General features: G+C 39.4%; 1 protein-coding gene across 2 annotated transcripts in view; it reads right to left on the reverse strand.

Annotated features, from left to right (window-relative positions):
* Positions 1–20,881, reverse strand: part of DTNBP1 (dystrobrevin binding protein 1) — a 48,108-nt gene that overhangs the window by 1,890 nt on the left and 25,337 nt on the right. For both annotated transcript variants that reach the window (XM_081015300.1, XM_081015301.1), the window contains 2 exons: positions 1,192–1,347; positions 63–206 (listed from right to left, as the gene is read on the reverse strand). In XM_081015300.1, the coding sequence (XP_080871426.1) occupies positions 63–206; positions 1,192–1,347 (300 nt within the window). The remainder of the gene's footprint in view (positions 1–62; positions 207–1,191; positions 1,348–20,881) is intronic.

Here is a 20,881-nt window from a genome sequence, read left to right on the forward strand (position 1 = left end):
TAAGTACTATTTCTTTTTATGCCAGTGCAACCAGATCAAGAATGCAAGAGTTCATTTTATACCTATCATAGGAGATGACATAGTACTGTCCTCTCCTCCTGAATTAAGGAAGACATCTAAGGCTTCTTGGTCAGACATATCCACAAGGTCCATTTGTTCCAACATGTCCACATTTACTTCCATAGAAGACATGCTTCCAATCGGCTCTGCCATAAGAAAAAGGTAAACAAGTAAACTTGAAAATCTAACCCATATATGATCACTTTTGGAGAAAACTATGGCATGAATTAAGCATGCTGGAAGATAACATTTATGGTTAGTGAATAGGCATCCTTTTACCTTTATTTTTTTAAAAAAATACTTGCACTGGATTTACAGCTTTATTTTCTGAAATTCATGTAATGGAACTACTTCGGACTTCATACCCAAACTCAGGATGATGCAACTTACTTTTTAAAAAAGATTTTATCATTATGAGACAGGTAAGTAAAACTAATCATAACTGCCATTACAAGAAGCTAACATCCCAATCTCAAACTGCTATTAAGAGGTGGCTTAATTTCTCCAGAATTAACCCGGAGACTAACAGAATGTGCTAAGTTGTGATAGAAGCCCCAGAAGTTTCAGGCATTGTAAAAGTCCTTTGTACATGTGTAGGAAATTCTACTGTGACAACGAAGGTGCTGGAAGCAGGGCACTTGAACTGTGGAAGATCAACAGAATCCAGCTGGAAAAGTCAAACCATTAAACTTACTTCAGAACCTACAGCTTTCATACATCTATACAGTTGCTATACCACAGGCCTTCGGATTTGGCTGTGTTTTCTTCCATACAATTCATCATTGTGGAGGAAAACAGCAAAACTGCAATCTGTCACTTGTTCATGTGGAGCAAGCAACTGCAATATTAGAATTTATCAGCCCTCATCCCACCCACTGGTGCCATGCTATTTCCAGCTGCAGCGCCTCAATCGCAGTCCTGCATATAGGACAGTCCTTTGCCTGCTGTTACATTCTTAGAAGCTAAGTGGGTCTCATTCTGCTCACTGGTTGAAGAAGAGAATGCTCAAACAAGCAAGCCAATATGAACTTATACATGAAAGAACAGGATAGAGATGTACTGAAGGAACTAAAATCCTGCTTCCTATTGGGATCTAGCTTAAAAATTACACAGAACCTTTTCAGTACTTGCCTCGTCTTTCAGTTATTTGCAGATAGCCTGTGGAGAGATACTGTTCCATGTCCTGCTGAAAAGCTTCTTCAAAGAACTTTTGCCGCTCCTTTAGCTTCATTTGCTGGGTATGCTCCATAGCCAACACCTTCTGTGCATGCTCTGCATCAAGCTCAGCTGCAGTAGAGAAATATGCATTAAGCCTGAAAGATTCTCATTTCAGTGTTTTCAGAAGCATTTATGTTTTATGCATCCTGCTTCCCAAGGAAGTAAACTCTGCAAAAAAACTAAACCCAGTTGACAACTCATTTTTAAAGTTATTTCCTTAGGCATTTAAGACTAGTATTTTTTTCCATTAAAAAGAAATACTGAAGAGCACTTGCTTGGCGAGGAGCTTCTGAAGAACACAAATGCGCATCCCAATATATTATCTGTCTGTGGCTGTAAGGCAAATGAGTTAAGGACTTCAGAAATTAGGGACAAGCCATTTTGTAGAAAGAGTAAAACTGAGAAGTAAACACACTCTTCTTTGCCATTGTGTTATATAAGCCAGTAGTGTCTGTATTATTTTACGTAGACTAAAAACCACAGAGCGTGTTCCATGTAATGAGCACATGTTAGTTCTGCTATGATGCAGAAAGGCAATTCTATTGTAATAATAGGCCAGGAGCTATTACTAAGTATAGAAATCTATTTATTTGCCCCTAATATTGCCTGGCAGTTTTGAATTTTAATGGCAACATCCATTTTCTTCTATCCCCGAAATAGACATAGCAGCTAAGCAACAAATGGAGTTTATGTAATATTTTACCAAGCCTCTCTCCACTCCCAGTTAGCCTTTTATGTTTAAATTGATAAAGAAGGTTGCTGTCAACTTTGCAAGTCTGTTGTTGTAATCGATTCTATAGATTGGTGCCTATGGCATTTATAGATACATTCTTTCCGAAGTGTGTTACGAGGACACACAGTTCACTTGTGTATTCCCCCAATGTGATCTTTGGAATGTTTTGATTGTTTTATATTGGTTTGTTTTAATGTTGCATCTATAATAAAATATTTTTTAAAAAGCAACTGCTAAAGTGTCAACAGTATCCTAAAATGTAATATACAAAGCCTACACAAACAGTATGTGGGATTTACCTAACTTTACCATTTCAAAAACATTTAAAATGATATTGTGCTATTTACATACATATAACGTAATTATAAAAGTTGCACAACTAAAACAGTATAATAATCATGAGTTGCAAATACCACCAATCAACCAACAAAACCTGCTGCTCACTAACTGAGCAGCCTATGCACAGCCACCACATTTCACAACTACATGAGTAGGAAAGAAATAGTTACATGAAATACTTCATTACTGCAATTTTCTCTCACTGTTTTGTCACCAGATACACCTTTGCCTTGTCTTGGTGTCAAGGAACTCAGAGGAAATTTTCTGGTTTGGTTTTTAGAGTCAGCTTTTTCTTAGTTAATTCTCTGTGGCACACTCATTCAACTTATTCATGTTATATTCTGTCCAGAGTCCTATAGCTGTCTACGTTTCAAGTTGCTGAGGCAACTTCTTCCTTCCCCACATATAAGTCTGCATCATAAAATATGATTATTTAGAATTGCAACACAGCCAGAAATATATGTAGGCTCAGATTGCATATACTGCTTCACTGACACTCCTTTGAATAACACCAGATAATTGTTCATGGACTAACATTATCAAATGGCACTGGGGAAGACAACTACTTTCCACCAATTTTCCAAGGACAGGCTTTCAGCTAATTAGCCTGCAATTTTCAGGATCCTCTGATGAACCCTTTTAAAAAATTGGTGTTAACACTGGTCACTTTCCAGTCCTCCGGTATGGAGGTTTATACTGGGGAGAAGTTACATATTTCCATTAGAATATCAGCAATTTCACAGCCGAGAACTCTCAGGACGATGCCATCCGGAATCAGTTATTATCAGTTTTTATTTTATCTATTAGGCCTAGAATGTCATATTTCATCAATATTTTGCCTCAATTCTTCAGACTACCTTCCTTCACAGGTTAGTGCAGGAATGCAAATAATTTGTTAAGCTTCTCTGCAATTTCCTACTTTAGCACACCTTTGACCCGCTTTCTCATCCAAGGGTCCAAGCCTCCCTAGACTATCTCCTGTTACCAATATATTTAAAGATTTTTTTGTTGTTGGCCTTAGCGTGCTCCTCAAATTCTTTTCTAGTGTCCTGTATTGTCTGCTTTTGCCAAAGTTTGTTCTTCTCATTTGGGCATTTTTTGAGGGAAGCCTTTTTCTAAGAGCTTCCTTGAAAGTGAATCATGCTGCCATCCTGGTGCCTCTGGAGGTACATTCCAATATATAGCATGAACAAGTCTAACCAGTCAGTTCTCTATGTTCTTTGCGTATTAAATCTTTTCTATAGGTTAAAATGAGAAGTGTCGAGCTGAATCAGTATTGCCAAATATTTTCTCCATTAATTTTCTTCCAATATCCTTCTGCACAGAGGTGTGTCTACCACATACGGCAGAGATCTCCTCATTTTAAAAAAATGTTTCCAGCAAATAAAAATGCAGTTACTGGTTTTACTCATGGTTACTAAAGTAACATACCATCTAGTTGCCATTTTATATCAATTTCCCATTCTGTTCACAAATATTCCAAAAGCTCCTACTTGGATATTATCTCCTACATCTTGCGCCTATCTAATCTTCAAGTCTGCAGCTTATTCCATTTCACACTCCATTTTTAATAGAATTGTACACATTTTAGACAGTAACAGTGAAATCCTGTATATGCCTAGTCAGAAGCAAGTCCCATTGAGTTCCATGGGGTTTATTTCCAAGTAAGTGTGCAAAGGACTGCAGCCTCTGGGTGAATTCCAACTGTGGCCACCACTGGTGTAACAGAACTTCCTATGCTCCCCTCTGCAGCTACCCCACCATGCACCAAAGTCTGCTCCAAAGACTTGGAAGACTCTTCAGAGTAAATTGTGGGAGGGGAGGGAATGGAGAGGAAAAATATTGTTGTATGAGCAGAAGTCCACTCCTGTAATTTTGAATATCACTCTAAATGGTTTTTTCATATTACCACTGTTTCCCATACTGTGTCTTCTTTTCAAATAATTGAGAAAATCATCTGATATAAGAACTCTACGTTTAAAGTACTTAAATTATTGTAAGATATTTTACCAAATGCATTTTTACCCTGCTCTTCAGCCAAAAATGTTCCCAGAGCTACTTACAGAACAATAAAAATCAAAAAGGTCCCTGTACTCAGGCATATAATCTAACAGACAGAACACAAAAAAGGGGGAAAGATGAGGGAGGAAGCAGCAAACCTAGCACCAGTTCTTAACACAACAGAGTTCTTATGTAATGACCAACGTGGATAGGAACTGCATAGCTGCAAGAAGAGCCAAAAGGATATGCTCTCTTAGCACTGCCGATGAAAGCTCACATCTATTTTTAATTTCATTACAACTTAGCACCCTCTTGTATATTATTAGATATTTATATCTGTTTGTATCTCTCTGCCAATGATATCTAACTGAGCTTGTTTTTAATGGTGAGTGCAACAGTTTCAGTTAAACAGACAAAATTAAGAATCTGGACAATTGCCGCCATTAGTTGTCTGACAGAAGAGAAGACCAAGAAAGCATGATGCTAGAAAGCAGCCATACAAGAATTAGCAGCCAAGCAAAAGGATCATCCCAACCCAATTTCCCCTGATTCTCCGAATATTTAAAATAAAATAGGACACGCTGTAGCAGATGCATTATTGCTTTTCAGTAGTTAATCCCATTTTTTCATCTGTACAGAGGTGAAACAGTTCTGATTTTTTAAGTGCACCATGATCTTTCTTCTATAGAATTTCCTTTACACACAGAGAGTGGACTTGTCACTGTCCCGTGATTTGATCCTACTATAAATAGGAATGCGTTTGCAATAGCAGGGTACTGATCAGGCAGAAAAGATCCATGCAAGTGTGTGCATTAAGAACCAGACAGGAACTTGATTCCTCATTAATTAAGCTTTCCCTGACCAGTAAGAATGGGCTGTTTTGTGTGTGTGAATTCCTGAAGGTATTGTGGTGTTTTTAATATGCTTTTATACTACAGTTTTATTAGTTTTATGTTGTATTTTTCTTTTAACAATATGGTATATTTTATATTGTACACCACCTAGGTTTTTTAAAAAATAAGCACTTTATAAACACTTTTAAACAAGCAAATAGAGAAAACAAAACTCCACACAATTACTCTCACTTATGTAGTTGCCTAATTCAATAATTCAGGTGACTGAGAAATGGGCTCATACTACAACCTCAATAGTGAGTAGGCTGAGCAAGCTGTGTGTTATGACAAACTTGTTGTATACTAAGAGACAACTTGAACATATTGAGCATCATATGAAACAGCTGCCATCTCACAACTACAGTTACAACCTTGGGAAATGTTTTAACACCTAGCAGGTTTCTTTGATGCATAACGATCTGCACTGCCCATCCAAAATTGACTGTTCAATCATTTTAAGCACAGAAAAATAAACAATGCAGCATACATATTTAAATCATTCTCCTTCCACCAAGCCCCATGACTGGGCTGTTTGTTCTGCTCTAGAAAAGCACATTAGCAGTTGGGCTGAACTCCTGCTGATTCAGGGAATCATTTTCATACAAAACTGAACTGTTCTGTTCTGTGGCAAATTGCAATGAAGCAAAAATATCTTGATTAAGTGAGCAGGTATTGGTGGTACAGCAACTGAAACAGCACAGGCAGCTATACACATTAAAAAAGACTAATGTGTAAGAATGTCATTAAGGCCTTTTGCCCAAAGCACAATGAACTGCTTGCTTGTTTGGTGGTGGAAGGTAAAGACAAGTTGATTATTTAGCTGAAGCTCTACAAGTAATAAATGCAAGTATGCTGTCAAAATATTGGTGCAGGTATGAACAAACAATTCTCCAAGATTGTTCTTCAATCTCACTTCATTTGTTTATGACATCTGTATGCCACCCCTTAATATAAAGTTCTCTCAGTGGTTTCATTCTCATGCCTTTTCATGGAGAGAGTCATCAATCATTAGAAAGATAGTAAGAACAAGACCAACTGATACTCTGTTCCAGCACTGCCTAGACAGTATGTTAGGCAGTTGTTTCTTTTGAAGCAAACCGTCTTCTGTCAACCAGCAATCAGGTACAATTAATGTCCCTAAGGTCAGTGCTGCTAGGCTGCAATCTGGCAATCTTACTCAGCAGGCAATCGCACTCAATTTCCTCTTCCATGTATATTTAAAGAAAGCTTTCCTCCTTAACAAATTTTACTCTCTCCGACATGAAAATAGTTGCTCATTCCCATTCTCCAAGCAAGCAATTTCATCTAAACACAACTTCTCTGTGTGAGTTCTCTCAACATGTCACTATAACCTTTATTAAGCTTATCTGGGGACAATGGAAGGTCCTGCAACATGGGCATAGCCAAGGGGGGTAGGGGAGCAGCTGCACCCCCAGATCAAGTAACTCAATCGAAATACTTAACTAATTGACCAATAATGTCAGTTCTGCTCCCCTAACAAAGTCCGGCCACCCCCCTAAAAAAAATCCTGGCCATGCCCAAGTCCTCCAACTTCGTATATAGGGAAATTCCTTGCACACAGACTGTAAACCTTACTAATTGAACTTCTATGTAGCATCAATGGGCTACATCAGTTTAAGTCAGGAGGCAGATGAAATTTACCTGCTTCAACTCCAAACATTGTTTGAATGAGAATTATAGAGTTTTTAGCGGGAATCATCCAAAATAATTACAACATGATAGCACTGAACCATACCCAACCAAAAACACTAATATTTATAGCCATCCTATTTCTTGAACACAACACACAAAACACAAAGTTCAAACTCAAAATTGTTTTTCAACACAACACAGCTTTTCCCATGAAACTAACTGTAACAAAATAGCAAGCACTATTTCCACCTGAAAGCAGTCATGACTCTCAACACATCTGTGAAAGTTACCCTCTGTAACATTACTGTTCAAGATATGAAACAATGCAATTGCAAAGAAGTTCTCCTTGTAGTAAACATACTACTTTTAGGTAGTTCCCTACACACCTATTTACTTACCTATACCAATAGCATCAAAATGTTTTACGTTGCTGCAGACCACCAGAATCAATACCACCAGTGAGCACATCTAGATACTTTACTTTGCTTTGTAAAAGCAGCTGGAGGAAACCCATCATTCCTAATGCACTACTGGAAATATTACTCTAGTCAAGCGGAAACAAAGCAGTCAAGAACTAAAGATACTAAAAAAATGTAGAAAGTGCAGAGATAAAAAAAAGCATCTAGGGAAATATATTAAATTCAATACATTTAACTTTAAAGTATCAAAGCTCATATGTACTTTAGATATACTGGTAGTTTAATAATCCAGTGCTATATTTAAAATTTGAGACATTTCCATGTGTTCTGTCTTTGTTTTTGCAGGATGGGGACAAAAAATATCACAACTTTAAAGTCTACATTAAGACGCAGCTGGTCTACAAATTTATGTTTCAGCAGCTGCTCTGTGCTCCCAGTGACCTCACGGATATTTTGTATTGTTCATCCAAATGACAAAAGGTATTGTGTAATACTAGGGAAACCTGCAGTTCCTAGAATTTGAGACTTCCTTCCCCCACATTAAAATATATCTTCTATTTTATTGAACTGAAATTGAATCTTTTTTTAAAAAAAGAATACAACTAAAGGCTCTGTGGTAAATGTAGATGGGCTCCAATCTTCTAGGCTTCTGCATCAAAACACTCTGACAGGTGCTATGGTGTCAGTTAGAGGGAGTGGGCAGAACACAAGGGAACAACTTCAGTCAGAATTACTCACAGGACATCTCCCACTTGATTTTTTCCCAGTTGGTTGTAATTCTGCACAGCAATAGCTATGAACTGAACTTGGCCACTGGTTAATAGGATTGGAATCAAACTGTTGTTGAGTTCTTGCAATGGGGGGGGGGGGCTTCTTCATAAATGTTTTGAAGAAACATTGTATGGTGTTAAATGTCTTTATCATACTGGTTCATGTGGGATAACCAGCCCTATATAACAAACATGCTTAAGTCTAATTAATGCATAAAGGGTTTAATACCAGTAAACTGTCCTGTCAAGCTTAGCTAAGTCAATTCAATCAAGACTATTATTGTTCTTCTCCAATCTACCTGGGAGGTTCAGCGTGTGAAGAGGTTTGAGCTGGTTGCTCAAGCTCAACCGCATGGCTCTCACAATCCGCTCCTGAGTTCCTATAAACAATAATTTAAGAACTTTCACCACTTTGGAACTAAACTAAGTTTTATTGCCTGTGGAACTTTTCTGAATGCTGGATTGAAAAGCACATGAATCAGACCTTTGGAGAGTTTGTAAGTAAACCATTATTATCTTCCCAGACATGGTATTCTTCTATGCTAGGGGCAGAAGGAAACTTTGGAAAGCAACATTTTAAGGGGACGTTTTGGAACTCACTTGGAGGGGCATAGTTTAAAGGTCTAACCACCCTATATTTCCACGCTGTTGCATATTCTGTGACTTTAAATCTTTAAATTCATATGTTCGTACATTAAGCAAAGACTATGGAACAAGCAGAATGGTACACTTGCAACCCTAAAGATGACAGGATCTAATGCTACTACCTCAATGGATTTGACTACCTGGAAAATCATCAACTGACAACAGCCTCTTTCTTGGGCCAGTTTGCTCCCAGTCAGCTGCACAGTAACTGCTATGATTTTCTGTTTCCTATCATCTATTTATTAAAATGTCTCAACAGTTTTTAACAACTGCATTTTCTCCCTAAGTCTCTCCCAGGTCCTATTGTTGAGGTACAAATTTAATTACTGTGATGCATTACAACCTCCCCAGAGCTTTCAAAATGATTTTGTACATGTCTTTCCATCACTCCCTCTAGTGCTGCTACTGCCACCACCACCACCAATGAAAATCTACAAATCTACAAAATCCCAAGTTTTTGAATATATTTTTCTAAAAAGAAGCAAAAAGACTCTTGGCAGAGCTGTCATTAAAGCCATTTAAGTCTGCAATAATGTTTCACTATCCTTAAACTGTCGCGGCCATTAAAGCGAGATGAGCACTGCAACCCCAGAGTCGTCCGCGACTGGACTGAATGGTCAGGGGTCCCTTTACCTTTAAACTTTAAACTACATCAGTTATTCAACAACAAAAAGTACATAAATTATCTATTTGCCAACATATTGCTTTCTGGAATGATATTTTTGAACTAGATAGCATTTGAACTAGATAGCATTAGCTGAGGCAAGAACACACACACAAATTCTAAGCTGCATCTGTACACCTATTTTGCCTTAGGGTATACAGTGTACCATATGTCATAGCATAAAGAAGCCACAATCACAGCTGCTTCTTAGCAGTGATATAAACCCTTTCCACATTTCTTACTGACCTATGTCCAGTTCTATGCCCTCACTTTTCTCAGAATCATCTAGATTAAATGGATTTTGTAAATACTGATATCATGAGCATTGGTATTTTCCTTCATTGATGATTCATTGTTATTTATCATTTCAAGAGTTTGTAGACTGCAAGGACTTTGGGCTGCAATTGATAATTGACCACACAAATGGCAACGAAAACAAAAATATAGTGGATTAAGAGTTCAGGTGTAAGTTTCTCTCTGACTGCATGGAAAACAGAGATAAAGCAGAAGATAGGCTACATCTTAGGCACTCTCCTGTAAAAGGCATCAACTTGCAAAAGAATCAGCCAGCCATGAGATTTCTAAGCTTTACCTACTGACTCATAACAAACACATTCATCTAGCTACTATTCAGCAGCACTCCATTCTGTCAAAGAACTGCAAGTTCTTTCCTAATCAATACAAACAAGCCTTGCACAATCTTGTTAAGATGGGGTTTTCTCCACAGTCCATTTGAAAAGATGATCTGTCTGTAAAATCTGTAAAGAATAGTCATTAAAGTCAACTAAAAATGTCAACCTACACTTTCCAAGTCCGCATTTATAAGCTATCTTACTGTGAGAAGTGTTACTGTGAAACAAACCTGTCTCCTAAGCAGTGTCTGTTAAATGTGAGTGTTAGTAAGATTTTAGCTGTCTTCCACATGCTTCTCATTCCCCTTCTTTTTCCCTTCTGTTAAAATACCTTAATACATAAATTCCCTTCAGCATTTGGGTACCTCTAGTGAACTGGGCTACAACCCCAAGCACTCTTATTAGGGAGCAAGCTCAATAGACATATTTTGGATGTTGCTGTTGATCATTCCTCTGACATCCCCTTCAGTTACAGTCATAACAGACAACAAAGAATACCCTTTAGTATTCTTATGTTGTAGTAGTTTAACTTAAGGCAATGAACACATCCATGCAAGTGGCTATGCTGAAGAGGCACCCCTCTACCCTAGCTTTTGACATCTGAGATATGTTTTCTCACGACCCAACCTATTCATGTGACTGCAATTTGTTTTAACTGTTTTTATTATTGAATTTTAAATTGTTGTAACCTGCTCTGGGACCTGCTGATGAAAAGGAGACAATAAATTGAATCATCATCACCATCCTATAAAGAAAGGATGGAAGTCACTCACATTGTGTTAGTTGCAGATTAATTTTTGAGGCTCTTTGGTTCTATTAAAAATCATTTCTAGCCATGTTGCAGAAAGAAATTAGAGTATGTGTTCACAAAACTCAAGTAATCATTTGGAAGATCAAATTTACTCATTTTCACGAATTCATTATGTTTCACTAATTTTAAGAGTCTGGTGTTAAGTTTTCACATTTATGGCTAATGATTCCATAGCACTCATCACAGAATACTCATATACAATACAAGTGATGTCAACTCCAGGAAATAAAATTAAATTTAACCATGGCCCTCTGGGTCAAGGTGCATTACCAACACAACCTCCTGTTCTTAACAATTTGTACATTCCTACTGTCACCCTCATCAGGCAGATGAGAGAAATAAGAACCCATTTCTGAAGAACACTAGGCTTTACTATCAGTAATGGGACAGAATACACTTTTTTAAATGGCGCACTTTATAAGAAGAATTAAAGCAAGCTATTATTAACATAAATATAATTTGAGTTAACAAAAAGCTTTCCAGAGAAACCAGAACTAAAGAAACATAAAAGATGTATAGGTGATGATCTGTCAACATACTAAAGATTCTCTTTGAGAAACTTACTTTCCTATTTCAGTTAAACCTCACCTGGTTATCTGCATCCAATTCACTTATTGTAAAACTAGCATTTCAGTTTTTTAGAATAAGATACCGTAATAATAAGATGTACACAGCTACATTTGTATTTATAATTAATTTCCCCAGAAAAAAAATTCTAGCAATTATTTTCAAGAGTAGAACTCATTTCTTCCATCACAGCCCAAATGAGGTGACCTACAGAGCACACCGTAAGCTACATCTGGTCTCCCAGCCTTTTCATGGGAGTCGGGACTCAGGAGAACTAATTTGATACTAGATGGATTTAAAAGAGTAGCTTTGGATTTCTGCTAGAGATTTGATTATTGTCATTGACCTACAGAGCTTTTGAAAGATAAAGTACTATGAATGTTGAGATTTTCATATATGTGTTATATTCTTAACTGATAACATAAAAACAAAGAGGATGCACAACAAAACTGTTCAGTGTAATGAACTAAAAATATATCAATACATTTATAGTAACTGGAGGTTTTCAAAGTCACATGAAAATTATCAAAAGAGCATACTTTTGCTCAAGCAACAAGGACCACCAGCCTTCTACAGCAGATTGTGGGAGTACACAGGAAGTGCAAAGGTGAGGAAGGGGAAGTCCCATTCCCTAAGTGAAGTCCATTCCACTCAGATGTCAATGAAATAAGCAACTATCTGACTTTTAGAAGACATCTGAAGGCAGCCCTGTTTAGGGAAGTTTTTAATGTTTGACCTTTTATTGTTTTTAATATCCTTTTGGAAGCCGCCCAGAGTGGCTGGGGATGCCCAGCCAGATGAGTGGGGTATAAGTAATAAATTAAATATTTATTATTAATTATTATTAATTATTATTTTTATTATTATTGACAAAATTGGATGTCCAAATGGAAATTAATATTAACTTCAATTTTATCAAGCATTACACAAATGGAATTATGACGACTTTGGCAGTGTGTATCTCAAATGATTCCGAAGCACACAGTTGCCTTACTATACAAAACTGAGCAGTATTCACAACTTAAATAGTTATACTTGTTCTAAAGCTAAAAGGCTAGAATTCTCAATCCTCTGTCTTGCATTTTTGTTAGCTACTTTGTTACCCTAACAAGGCTGCTTCAAGCCAGGTGGCAAACCATATAGAACACTGCCAAAATTTAATAAAATTACACAGAAGGCTATCACCCCTCTATCTATGTGCTTATGCATGGTGAAGAAGAGAAGGCAACTGAACTGACTACTTAGATCAGTTACTGAAATGAAGTTGAACTAGTGAATAAAATATGTCCTTATTATGCTGGATTTCACTAGTCAAAGATTACCGCTCTGAGCAAGGTAGTCTGTTTAACTTCAAAAATGGCTCTGCATATATCACACCTGTCTGGAGTTACAGTAATGTGTTTCTAGAAGGCACAGACCAGGTTTCAACATCTGGAAGCAGACCATTAAGAAAAAAGTAATTGCCGAAATTACCATGAAGGGAGACATCTTTGTTAACAATGATAAACTTGAAAACCACTGAGGAAACCATGGTAGTTCTGAAACTATTGTGAGTGTGAGGGGAAAACACACTAGGAACTGTGGGAACTGCCGTAAAGCCATGCTGGGGGGACAGACGGGAGGAATGAGGTCAGGACATATTAAGTGTCTGCTAATGAGTGTACTTTGTTGTGAAAGGAACTGGCAGTTGATGGTTATGATGGTGGTGCTATCAGTTTCCCCTCTGGAGCCATGAGACCTCTCAAAAACCAAGTTGGGAGATAAGTGGGTGTGGAAATTCTGAAAGCTGAGAATATCTGCTGCACAATGAACTTGTAAGCAATACCTACCCTTGTTTCATCTTTGCAGTCTAGTCAAATATTTACAGGTTAGTTTTGTCAATGCATTAGTTAAGCTATTTGATTCTGCTTTCAATAGCTCACCCTTAAGGCTATATGAAAGCTCTCTGCAGGGAATCATCTTGATACAGAAACTAGCTTTGACAGGACTATATTTGATACTTCAACTGTCATGCCACATTTCAAATCAAAAGGAAGTCACAAGGTACTGTAGGATTTACATTATATCAAATAGACTCTGCCTTAAGAGTTCTGAAACAAATAGCCCTTACTTTAAGCAAGTATTTCCTTTTGAAGGACCATTTCATGTCCAAAAAAAGAGACAGCAATTTCAAACATTGCAAGTTCCCTTGTTTGGGAAGCATTGACCTGGAAGTTTTTGTTCTTCTTAGCTAAATGCCAACAGTTCTTAAATTTTCAGCTAGTTGAGTGTTTTTCTTTTTTACAGAACTAGTGCCTTCAGTCTTTCTGAAAAGCAGTAAGATAGTGTGAATGGCTTGTATCAAACTAAGTTTGACTCAGTGTAGACCTACCAAAATTAATAAACCCCAGTTAGTCACATTCATTAATTTCAATGGGTGGGATTCACCTAAACAGTCCTGTTAGAAGCCCTACACAAGGATTTCAACTTGCACAATGGGTTTCCCCCTATTCTCACCCTCCTCCTCCCAAAGCTGCCTGAGCGGGTCGGGAGAATCCCCAGAACAGTGTGCAGGGAGAGGAGAGGTGATATCATCCTATATGGCAAGCTGCAATGCTTGCAACAGATGCAAAAACTGAAAATTGCTATGTTGAATAGGTCTGCTCTAAGGAAGACCACCACTGGATACATCCCAATCACCCAGTTATCTTGATAAAATTACATTATTTTATGTAACTTCTCTTGTAAAATAATAAGTAGGCTTAAGCTAATGTTCTAGTTGCAGAGATCAAGGTATTTTCTATTTGAGTCCAGAAAATAAAAGCAGACCCAAATAACTCCTTAGTCTGAGCAGTCTTTATAATTATTTATTTTGCATTTAATGCATTACTCTTATATGGAATGTATTAATTTGAAACTTAACTTGTCAGTGCATCTCTTTCAACCTTAGGTTGAGGCTGGTAGGGGGAAAGATCACAGAGATCTCAAGTATAGGGCTGGGCAAGGTACTACTCCCAGATAGGGAAACTAGGGCTTCCTTCTTATATCAAATACAAAAATGAGCATCCAGCAACCAAGCTGGCTGTCGGGCACTTTGGAAACACTGAAAAAGGGACTTTGAAAGGTAGGCAAGGCAATGCACCTATCAATCATCTAAAATCATAATGATGTCAGATGACTCACAAGTGAGTTGTCCAAAAGGTTTGTCTGCAGGGGTGGGGACAGTGAAGAATCTGACCTGCTGAGCTGAAAAGATTTCCCATCCCTGCTAATAAAGTAATGTGGCAACCCATCTAAAACCAAAAACACACCACCCAACACCACCAGGGAAAAACATTTCGTCCAACATACTCCCTACTGTGCTTGTTTTCTACTGGTAGGAAGATTACACATGAGCACATGCATGTACAAAACATTATGGCACAGTGGCCTATTAAAATGGCAATCCCAGAGCTGAGAGCGTTCCAGGCATGATCAGATCTATAGTCAATCAGGAGTCAAGACAAGGTAAACAGGAGTGAGATAGACTGAACTGGAAGGAAAGCTGTCCAGAGACCTCTATTGTGAGCTGTTGAACAGCCAACTCACCCCCTTCCTACTTACCAGATGCACTTGGGGAAGCCTCCTATTGAGTAGCCCCCTCCTGTTCAGTAGACCTCTGCTTTCCTTGAAGCCAGGCAAGCATTTCTCATCCATTATCTGTCTCACACCAGGTCTGCCTCTGTCTTAGCTCCTGGGGGCTACAGGGGAAGAGGGAGAAGCTCGATCCATGGTGTGGTGTAGGGAATTAGACTGGTGAGTTAGACTGCTTAACAGATTCAAGGCATTCCCTGAGGACAAAATTCCTTGGACAAAATGCCTCCAGTGTCTAGGTCAGACTAACTCTTGATAATATATTTACATACACCTTTTCATTCATGTAACACCAACTCTAGTCTGACTCATGTTTTACTTTTATTCAGGATCCATACAATACTTCCTTGCAGCCCTGTTTAGGGAAGTTTTTAACGTTTGATGTTTTGTTGCTTTTTTACATATTCTGTTGGGAGCCGCCCAGAGTCGCTGGAGAAACCCAGCCAGATGGGCAGGGTATAAATTATAATTATTATTATTTCTGTATCAGGTTACGAATCACTCACTTCTACTTCAAAGCTATTTGCATCTGTTCACTATTTCAGATGCATTGTCGGAAACAATCCCTCATGCTAAATCTTCCAGCAAGTTTTATATTAAGCTTTCAGCCTCCATTTATAATGGATTCTACATAAGCATTTCCAAGTCTAGACTAAAATCAAAGTTCTAATGCGAACACATCCCAAGCACTCAGAATACTCAGCTTTATTTATCTCTCTGATGTATGACCATCTATTCTCTAATCATCCAGCTCTGCAGCCTCTAAGCATATGGAAACAAGCTGTTCTATAAACCACTTGCGGGCAGAGGTCTAAGAGAGCTTGACTCTCTGTATCAACTTTCATTTTAAAGTAACATATTTTGTATCTTGCTTACTGATATCAACATGGCCCTTCCATGTTACTAGGGTCTAATTTGGATTTTGACCTACTGAGGCTGCTTTCTGCGCCAGATTCAACCAAGTTGTTGCCCTAGCAGAAGCCAGCAAATACCGTATTTTTCGCCCTATAGGACGCACTTTTTCCCCTCCAAAAATGAAGGGGAAATCTGTGTGCGTCCTATGGGGCGAATACAGGCTTTTGCTGAAGCTTGGAGAGTGAGAGGGGTCGGTGCGCACCGACCCCTCTCGCTCTCCAGGCTTCAGGAAGCTATTAAGCAGAGCGCCCGGCGCACCGGGCAGACATCCACAGCGTGGGGAGCCCTGTGGGAGTTCCTGCAGGGCTCCCCACCCTGCGGAGAGCAGCCTGCCGCCCGGCGCACGTGGCGCCCTGAAGCAGAATGCCCCGCGCGCCGGGCAGACATCGGCCAGCCCCACAAGCTCGGGGGACAGCGGGGAGGCGCAGCGCCGCCATCCCGCTGTTCCCCGACCTGGTTTTGGGGGGGAAATAAAGGGAATTTCCCCCCCTTTATTTCCCCCCCAAAAAACTAGGTGCGTCCTATGGGACGGAGCGTCCTATGGGACAAAAAATACGGTAAGTCCTGCTAGAGCAACAGGACTTTCCTCCCCAGTTCACATGCCCCCCTGAACCCTCCCCAAATGTGTTCACTCTTAGTTTCTTCCTACCTTCAGTCAGCTATCCACTAAGCACTTCAAAACCAAACTAAGAATTCAAAGTTAGTTGTAAAAACCTCTTAAATTCATTTATATTATTGTTACCAAGCACTCTGAACACTCAAACTTGACTGCTCAATTTATTGTTTAAAACCACACTATCATCTATATTGTTGCATGAAAGTATGGATGATGATCACTCATGAAGATTAGCATAAACAACTCAAGTGGTAGAATATTGTCTGGCTAGCTCAAGTAATAGTCAGCTTTTTATAAGAACATCTAAATGTATGAAGACTGATTTTCAGTACAAATATGTGCTGGAACGAAACCTTCACTGTGATATCTGTGCTGCCAATCTCTTTCAGATTATTCACCACCATCACCACTCAGGTGCTTTCCCAATGGAGCAATTGACAACAACAAATGTATTTTGTTCCATTATTTAGCCATACATCATGGTACAATCTTATTCTGAAAATTTGCTAGTTAAGGATCTATAAGATTCAGCAGAAGACTTGCTATATTGGTAGAAAACCAGGTATGATACTGCCATGACAGATTCACCCATTTATCTGGCATCTTCCGCCAGTATAATATCTAAAGCAGAACACATGCTGTATCCTATATACGTCTTCAAGTTACGGGCAATGCTTATCAACAGTGGAACGTCATATCAGCCCCAGACCAAGTGCCAAGAAATTTCTCTCACTGACTTCAATGGGGGCATGTTGTTAAAAATTGCTGCCTCTCTATTGATAACCACCCTACCCACGTTGCCACAACAGAGTGTAACATATGGTATAACGGCAAAGGACCCCAGATGGTTAAGTCCAGTCAAAATCGACTATGGGGTGTGGTGCTCATTTCTGCTTTCAAGCCAAGGGGGGCACCATTTGTCTGCAGACAGCTTTCTGGGTCATGTGGCCAGCTTGACTAAACCACTTCTGGCGCACAGGACACTGCGATAGAAGACAGAGCACACGGAAGCATCATTTACCTTCCTGCTGTAGCAGTACCTATTTATCAGGGAAGTTTTTAATGCGTGACATTTTAATGTATTTTTAATCTTTGTTGGAAGCCGCCCAGAGTGGCTGGGGAAACCCAGCCAGATGGGCGGGGTACAAATAATAAATTATTATTATTAAATTATTATTATCTACTCACACAGGTATGCTAGGTTGGCAGGAGCTAGGAAAAAGCAACAAGAGCTCACCCTATCACACAGATTCCAACTGCTGACCTCACGATCCACAAGCCCACCTGCATCTCGTAACATATGGTGTAACTCAATGCCAAACCACAGCATATCATCACCAATATATTAACCACACGCAGGGAGACCACAACTCAAGGTAACAGGGCATTCTACATGCTGCTACATTTCTCTGGTCCCACACCATACACACTTAGAGCTTGCAAGGACTAATTCTAGCAAAGGTCACTGTCTCCAAATTACTCATAGAAAACAGTGTATTGCTTCTCTGACTAGAACCCTAACAGGTATATTATCTTTAGAATCCAGATACAAATATCCAACAGCAAACCTCACTCCAACAATGAGGGTGCCAGGATGGAGCACCCCATATAGGTAAGCATGAGATCAGGGGCAACCATGACACAACGCAGAATTGTTCCAAATGCTTCCCTTGTCTCCCATCCCTACATCAGCCATACACGAACACTGTGTCTTCCCTGAACCGCATTGCTGTTAACAGTAAAATGTACTTACAGCAGAAAGTAATACTTTCCACATTAAGGTGAAGCACTCATACCCAACATTGCAGGTAAGCTATTAGCAAAGGCCAAGCACTCAAATTCAACTACTGCTATTGAACCCCATTATCCCTAATGCATTGCAAGATCACACTCAGACTTCCACTGCAGCCCCCAAGGATGAAAAAGGGGTGTGTACTCACAGTCACTGCAGGAAGAACACATGAGCACTTGGGTGGTACCACTCTCCCTTGTCTCTTTCTGCCTTTCTACCTATTCTGCATCCAGATTCAGCTGTAATCCAGCTGCTGCCTACTACTCATTACTCTTGGTCTCCTCAGGCTGACTGTTCCGCAGCTACCACTGTAAGCTCCATGGCAGACAGTTTTGCAACAAGTGAAGATACTCCTAACATGAAGCAGGTATGGCTGGTGCAAAGAACAGGACAAGTACCCTGCTGGAGTGGCATCTTGGCAATTCCAACCTTTCCCTTTCCCTTGCAGGATTTACTGAGTTCTACCCCACCTCAGATGCTGATCAATCAGGGCTATAACTGCCACATGTGTTGTTTCCTTATTCCCAGAGATTGATAGATAAGGATTGCTTTTCCACACTCTAGCATGATCTGGCTTCAGCTGGCCTCAGGATGGAAATCACAGAGGCTGAGAGCTTGAAGGGTTTAGGAGTGGCCCTTCACACCTGTTCAGTCAAGGATCCTTTACCATGAGGTTAGAATGCCTCTTAGGATGTACAGCAGGGAATGAAAATAAAAGCAGGCAGTGAGCCCTGCACGGTACTATCCAGCAGAACCAACCTATCAGGCAAAATAGCAGGGTATGTAATGGATTGATCACATAGGTTGCCAGGAGTGAGGCAAACGAAAAGGACTGTTGGCCCATACACAGGCTGAGTTATTGGTACCATGCAGCACTCTTCTGATTAGCTCAGGTGTGCCTGGTATGGAGTAATACTCAGATTGAAACTTGGGTCCCTTGCATGTAAAATGTGAGCTGTTCCACCCAGCTAGGATTCCTTCTGCATTCTGGCATCTATGCAGGTGTTGAGGTTGGCAGAAGAGAAGACAAATGGCTCATTATGTGCTTGATTGTTGTCAGTTGTTATAGTATATAGTTTCAGGCACTGCTCCATGATGTTTGCAGCATGACTTCCAAGTCCTGAAATCACATTCTCTTTTGCCTGACATGACTTTAACCAGGCATACAAAAGGGGGGGGGGTATATTTGCCCTTTTTTCTGGTGGACCTGAAACTGCCACGTCCTGCTTCCCAGTCCAGTATTGTATACAGTGAGCCTCTGGAGGTTGATGCTGTCAATGCCTTTTGCTGCATGTGCTGACCCCTGGGCTGTGGGGCAAGAGTCTTTGTGTCACCAGATGATATTGAACCTTTGTCCCAGTAGGGCTGCATGTACTCTCTGCCCATATAGCTATGATGGTAACATACTGTGCAGGCTTTCCTTCTTCCATTGAGACTGTATGTTGTGCTCATACAATAGTAGGTGTACGACACAAAGGGATTTGAACCCCTGGCCTGTAGGTATGCCTACAGACTGGCAGAAGCAGGGTCATTGCATGCTGTGCCTGGAGCTGATGGGGATGCAACTGGGGTTGTGCTCCTCTCATACATTAATTGTCAATGTCTATACAGGTGCAGGGGAGGCCAGCTCACAACAGAATGACTATGTGAAGCTCTACCTTGGGCCTCCAAAACAAACCCTAGACAGGGGAAGCATATGGGCATTGTCACTGGAACAGTTTCCCCATGGTAGTGTGATGGGGGCAGTAATCTAACAACATCTGAGAACTCAGTACTGGAAAAGGCTCTTTTAGACTTCAGAGAGGCTTCAGTGTTGGCTTAACTAAAACACACACACACACACACACAAACATGCTAACATGTAACACAGGACAAAACAAAGCAACGAAAAGACACCGCAAGAAGAGTGAAGACTATAAAGAATAACACACAAAATTCTGAGTGCCAACTTGCAGAAATGTGAGTTTATGCCTTTTTTTAAAAAGCAAGAACTGTAAAATGGAATTCTCACTTTGGATAATAATTTCTGCCATTTTTGAATTAGTACATCATTTATTTATTTTTAATAGTGGAAATAGAGTAAAGTAATAACATTTTTTTGATAACACTAATCTGGAAACATTGCCCAACTGCATGAAAACATATTCTACACTAGGATTTATACCAAGCATATATCTTATAGCAAGCATATAGTTTAATCATGCATAGACTATGTATTTGAAACATTAAAAAATCAAAACTGCATCTTTCATATGACATTTTTAGTCAAAACTTTAAAAAAATTAAAAGTGATTTTGATTGTTTCATTCTTCACATATGTGGGGAAATGCTCTTTTAAAAACATGGCTTTGCAATGACTGCTTTAAAAGCAAAAAGGAACACATCAGAAACCAACCTCTCATTTAAACATTACTAGCAGAAAAAAAGGTTCTGGATTGGTATACCACTCTTATACCACTCTTTTTCTCCAATCTACCAAATATGAAACAACCTGCTTCATGTTAAAACATGCTTGTACTAAAGGATGCCAGCAGTCAACAT

The sequence above is a fragment of the Podarcis pityusensis genome (assembly GCF_964106645.2).
Source record: "Podarcis pityusensis genome assembly, chromosome: 7".
In the NCBI taxonomy this organism is placed as follows: Eukaryota; Metazoa; Chordata; class Lepidosauria; order Squamata; family Lacertidae; genus Podarcis; species Podarcis pityusensis.